Raw genomic sequence first — 6,378 nt, forward strand, 5'->3', positions numbered from 1 at the left:
TTATATTTTATTATATATTATTGTATATTTTAACATATTTGTGAGCTCTGTGGTGTATGCTACTGATAAACCTTCATTTCTTTCTTACTTTTTTTTTCTATCTCTGCATAAAGATTTCACACTTTGGTGCACAGTATTTATGTTTAAACTCACTTTTCTTGTTTTGTTCCTATGTTTAATATTTTGTTCTCCAGTCGATCTGTATTTTTTTTATGTATGTTTCAGGCTTTCGATGGCCTGTTGGCACAGTGTGGTACCGTAGAAAACTGTGAACAAGGTGAGTCCTTTTTCTTTAACATTAAAGTGGACACATTTATTGGTGTTACAGAAGTCATGTGACACTATGATCATGTCTGGGAGAGTAGGTGGGGCTTAAAACCCCACATGTGCAGACTCTGCTTCAAAAAATGCAACATGGCAGCTCCTATAAACAGGATTCTGCTGGCTTCAAATACCCAGCCAGTGGGACATTTGATTTATTGTAATTAATAGGGCTGCAACTAAGGATTATTTTAATAATGGATTAATCTGTCAATTCTTTCGATTAATCAGTGAATCTGGGGAAAAATAATATTTTTATTTTCGACCTCTTGACTCTAAAATAGAATATTTTGGCTGGCATCTAATATGAAGCAATCCATCCGATTGGCAAAATATATGAAGAGCGTCATTGGATTGGTCAAATACTTCAAAGTTCTGTGTGATTGGTTGGCATAAATGCAAACATTTGAGCCAATCATTTGTTGCATTTTAAGCAGATTTTGGTGATATGCCTATTGCACAGGCTGTTATAATGATGACAATAAATTTTTGAGATATTGTGCKGCCTTAAACACAAGTTACTTCCAATAAGAGCCGCAGATTATTAAACATATGTTGCATAAATACAAAATGTAGGCCAGACCTTTTTTACTAGAATCTCAGTTTTACCAAATACATTTATTTGGGAGAAGACTTTAAACTAAAAGGACAAACTTAAAATATTTTTTTCTATCATTCATTTATAATTAGTTTTTTTTTTTTTTGCATTTGATGCACAAATACTGTTTAACCATTCAGAACAACTCTATACATTTTTTATGGGAAACGCTCCAAAAACTGGCAGCAAAGTTTAGTAAATTATAATTTGTGAAAGTGTTTTGTTTCAGAAACCTGACTGTAGTTTAAATTATATTTATTCAGAGTGTCTTGACTGAACAGATAAAATAAAAACTGACYAAACAGAATAAACCAGCAGTTTAAATTTGACTGGAGCAGTTGGATTATACAGAAACCCAGTGAAAATGACAATACTGTGCTGTTGAGAGAATGTGACTAAATCAAAGCTGCCATCTCATGTAGCTATATCCTGTATTTTTTTTATTTTTTTTATAACCTAACTAATTTAGATTTCTCTTGTCTTTCAGTCAACACAGAGAGTGAGACTGCAGTGGTTAATGTTACATATGCATCCCGGGAACACGCGAGGCAGTAAGTGTTTAAATGGCTCTTCATGGTTTTTGCTGCTGATGTCTAATTCTTCGTCGTTAAAAAGTTAAACACACGTTTTAAAATTTCATCAGTACATGTTTGATGAACAATTGTGTTTTTACACTTGTTAGCTATCTGCAAATAAAAAATGATTCAGTTTAAAAAAAAGTTTTTTAAAGTCAGAATTGCATAAAAATGGACTGACCTACTGACCCAATAAAAACAACCCAACTCTCTGTTGTGGTGTGTCGGTGCCATCTAGTGGTCATTTCTAAAACAATTGCTTCAAAGTGTCATTGTTGAAGACGAGCAATACGAACACATTCTGATAATTTGCTATGGCCTCAACATTTATTTTTTTTWAATTTAATTAGAATCAAATGAACTAATCATGAGGTATTCTCACTCTGCTGTTTGTTTATCTTTACTTTCTGTTGTGAGTAAAATATAAAAATCCACCCAAGTATTTCCACATTAAAATGCATAACTACAGAATAAATGGGTCTTGTATCTACAGACTTCATAATTTTATTCTAATTTAATCTGACAGCTCAATAAAAAAGCCATGCTGAGTCAGCTCTTTTTAACAGGGAATATGAAGATGAGATAATCAGTCATTCACAGTGTCAGCTTTTAACTGGAATCTTTAAACTGTAAAATGTTTAAAGATCTAAATAAATCTAAATACTCTATTTATTCATGTATAATACTAGAAATTTAACTCTAAAATCATCCATAAAATAGGGAGGTTGTATTATACACGGGTTATTGGTGATTAGATTTTATATGCTTTTTAAGCAAATGATGATCGTATTATACTTGAGATCTTATTATGCATGAATAAATACAGTAATTACATTTTCATAGTCTAGTTGAGTCCAGTTATAATCCAGGGCACTGAGTACATCAAATGTTCATTTGTAAAAAWTTTTTAACCTGGTTTAATTAGAGATGAGCTGAACACATGAAGATTCAATGTCTTGTTCTCTTTTTAGAACCTGAAGTAAAGCTGAACACAAAGTGATCTGGTGGAACCGGACAGAACCAGAGCATCTTTGACACATATTAGAACAGAACTTTTTTAGTGGGAACAAGAAGTTGAGGTTTTGTTTTGGATTAAACGGGGATTAAGAGGATTTTTATCACTTAAACTTTTGAAGGGAAACAAAAAAAGTGTTACCACTGCTGTTAATCGGTAGTGATTATAGATTAATAACATTACAGGTGACTGTTGCAGTAATTATTTGTAAAATGCTGATCAAGTTGAAGCTTTAAATGAAGAAGAAGAAGAAGAAGATGTTGATGATGAGTGTGTTGTGTGCTGACAGAGCTATCCAGAAACTGAACGGCTATCAGTTGGAGAACAACACCCTGCGCGTCTCCTACATCCCTGATGAGACCTCTGACATGGAGGGGGGCCAGCGGGGGACCGATAACGGTCGGCGCCCCAGCTACGGACCCCGTGGGGGAGTCCGTGGCGGGTCCCCGAGCTCTGGAATGCCTCCCAAACCTCCGCACGCCGACATCCCTCTCAGACTGCTGGTCCCCACCCAGTACGTCGGAGCCATCATCGGCAAGGAGGGCGCCACCATCCGCAACATCACTAAGCAGACACAGAGCAAGTAGGTGGTCATTTAGTTGATTTATTAATTAATTACTGAACACCTGTCAGGGTGTTCGCGGGTCCTTAAAAAGTCAAATTTGTTTTGCAAAATGTGCAAGTTGTTCTTAAATACGTTACGCAAAGGTCTTTAATTTTGTTGGGCAGAAGAGATTAAAGTCTCTCCCGGCAGTCTCTGCAACGCATTTCCTGAAAGTGAGGAGAAAAAACGTGTTGTTTGGGTCTTTGGGAATGTAACTGACACTGCGTTGAACCAATAAAAAGAACCTGAATCACAGTTTTAGCCAATCAGAGCAGAGCAGGGTGAGTCCTGCTGTCTGTCAGCAAACGCAGGTAAAATAATCAGCGTTGCTTGGAATTTTTCCAAGGAGTTCACCTCGACCCGCTACCAGAACCGCGCGCCCCGCATGAAGCTCAAGTCATGTAATAAATTATTAAATGTTTGTGTTCGCCCCGGTGTTTGCACATGAGCAGTTCACCGCAGCTAATTGCTACACCATTACCTCCTTCATGGAGCCCTGACCTGCCTGGGACATTTGTATCTGAAGTCTAAATTTTGATTAAGTGTTAATGTGTTTGGAGCGTCGTCTTTACCTTACAGGTGTGCAACTTGCGTGCGTGAACAAACTCAGGGTACATCAGAGAGATCACATCACTGCAGGAGCACGCTCAGCCTGAGTCTCTCACCATGACAGAGGAGGCTGTAGCTGCTGCTTTAGTTCTTAGTATAAAACAATAATAAAGCAAAAGTTAAACATTTGTAGACCCCAGATTACAGAAAGGACATATTTCTTCGTTTAGATTTAATTTTCCCTCAAACTCACAAAAAACAATGACCTGTAAATAATCCCTTTTAATGAGTCATTTTAAGGGAGAAATCTGTCAAACTAGAAAATAAAAAATAATTAGTTGATAAATACTTCGCGAAGGTATTTCTGTTCTGTAATTTTTTCTTATCTGTCTATCCTATTCAAAGCACTGATATCAAAGTAAACTTTGTTAAAACCTTCAGATCCTTCAGAATTGATTTGGTTTTTAATGGTGCAGGTTAAAGTGTACATTTATTGACAGTTTGCTGGATGATTTTTTGTAAAGAGGCAAAACTGGAGATTAAGACACAATTAACCTCACGCCATGAATGTATTAGAAGATGTATTTTTTGTTGGATGTCTCCAACCAAATAACGGCATTGAACCAGAGAGCACTTACAATCTTTATATTCACTGTGTTTCAGAGCGACACACATGATTGGTTGTAATACAGCAGAATCCTCCAACCTTCGCCTATATCGATAGTATTTTTGGTCTTAAATTTCATTCAAGGTGGCATTAAAAGTCTTAAAGTCTTAAATTTGACTTGCTAAAACCTGCAGATACCCTGCCTGTGCAGCAGTGGTCCTCTAACGTTTCTTCTTCTCTGGTTCATCACACAAACACGTCTGAGTGCAGCAGTGTCTAAACATTACTTCTGCTTTCATATTTAGGCCCAAAATTACAAAGTTAATTAAAATGCAAGTGGTTAAGTGCCCGCTCTGTAATGACCCTGAGCCCCACCCTCTTTCATGGTTTGCACCCCACATTATGAGAATCGCTGATGTGTTGGGATACGTGACTGGACACTGCTCACTGGAATTTAGTTTGACTGGAGAGTAAACCTGAGATCTTTTGTTTCCAGCTGTAGATCACATACTGTAGCTGTTTTTTCCTTTCATTTCTATTCGTACTACTGGCAATAATTAGTATTTATTGTATAGGAGTATTGGCTTTAAAGTTGATGCAGCAAGGTGAGGTGTGGAGGATCCGTCAGAACTGATAAAGTGTTGACAAAGTCTCCTGTTCCTGTAGGATTGATGTTCACCGTAAGGAGAATGCTGGTGCTGCTGAGAAGCCCATCAGCATCCACTCCACTCCCGAGGGCTGCTCCGCCGCTTGCCGCATGATCCTGGAGATCATGCACCAGGAGGCTAAAGACACAAAGACGTAGGTTTCACGYGGACGTCCAGCAGATGGTAGCCCCTCAGCCTGTATCTGACCTCTGACTTGTCTCTGCAGCGCTGACGAGGTTCCTCTGAAGGTTCTGGCTCACAACAACTTTGTCGGCCGCCTCATTGGGAAGGAGGGACGGAACCTGAAGAAAGTGGAGCAGGACACAGACACCAAGATAACCATCTCCCCGTAAGATACGCATATACACACAAACACACCTTCTGATTCAGAATAGGCCTGGGCGATAAACTGAAAAATAACTGATACAGACATTTATGACAATAACCAACGTCATTGTGCCCATGTCATTATTTTCGGTATTTAAAAACTGAAGATAAGAGAAACTGTTTTCTGTTGTCTCGTTAAAGCTGCTCAGTCTGATACAGGTTTAAACAGACGCTGCTTTCAACAAATCAAAGGAACCCCACAGCTTTATCCAATCAGAGCAGAGCAGGGCGGGACTTTCTGATGTCGGCGATGCAGTCTGCAAGACAAACCATAGATGTATATATAAAGGCTAGATAAGTCGTATGTGCTTTGGGCCAATGGAGACTGACGTCATCACACTGTGGCCATCTTGGGATGGGGAGCTCGCCCACTCTTAACATGAATGTGTGTGGTGTGTTTACTGTTTAAATAACCATAAGTTGGTCAGTTTTGATCAGATTTTTAAACAGATTTTTTTGTAAAGATAAAATGCCACGCTTATAATGGACATTCATTTAATAATTACATTATTTTTATAGGTAAAACATTTATATACACAATACATTTAGGTTACTTTTACAGGAATTTATAAATAAACATATAAAGCAAAATTATATACATACATACACACACACACACACACACACACATATACATACATACAGCAGACTGACTGCTCATAAAATACACAACAGGTCTGGACCACTCGTGAATTTTGTTCGTATCTGAAAGAAATCTTAGAATACGAGAAAACGCCACAAATTCTCCTAAATCACTCGTACGCACAACTTAAGAACAAATCTGTTCGTACGAACAGTTCTTGCATGAGGCCCATTGTGCATTGAAAGTTTTAACCGAGCACACAAATAAGTCTAATCCTGTGTGCAGTCTCCAGGACCTGACCCTGTACAACCCAGAGAGAACCATCACTGTCAAAGGCTCCATTGATGCCTGCTGTCAGGCTGAAGTGGAGATCATGAAGAAAGTCAGAGAGGCCTATGAGAATGACATCGCTGCTATGAATGTAAGAGAACACACACACACACACACACACACACACACACACACACACACACACACACACACACACACACA

General features: G+C 38.2%; 1 protein-coding gene across 1 annotated transcript in view; it reads left to right on the forward strand.

Moving 5' to 3' along the window:
• Nucleotides 1-6,378, forward strand: part of LOC106528990 (insulin-like growth factor 2 mRNA-binding protein 1) — a gene marked incomplete at its 5' end in the record, with an annotated part of 19,533 nt that continues 13,155 nt past the window's right edge. Inside the window, 6 exon segments of the mRNA XM_014024287.1 lie at nucleotides 1-277; nucleotides 1,407-1,470; nucleotides 2,799-3,092; nucleotides 4,936-5,070; nucleotides 5,143-5,265; nucleotides 6,172-6,307. Coding sequence (XP_013879741.1) covers nucleotides 172-277; nucleotides 1,407-1,470; nucleotides 2,799-3,092; nucleotides 4,936-5,070; nucleotides 5,143-5,265; nucleotides 6,172-6,307 — 858 coding nt within the window.

Source organism: Austrofundulus limnaeus, unplaced genomic scaffold, assembly GCF_001266775.1.
Source record: "Austrofundulus limnaeus strain Quisiro unplaced genomic scaffold, Austrofundulus_limnaeus-1.0 Scaffold417, whole genome shotgun sequence".
NCBI lineage: Eukaryota > Metazoa > Chordata > Actinopteri > Cyprinodontiformes > Rivulidae > Austrofundulus > Austrofundulus limnaeus.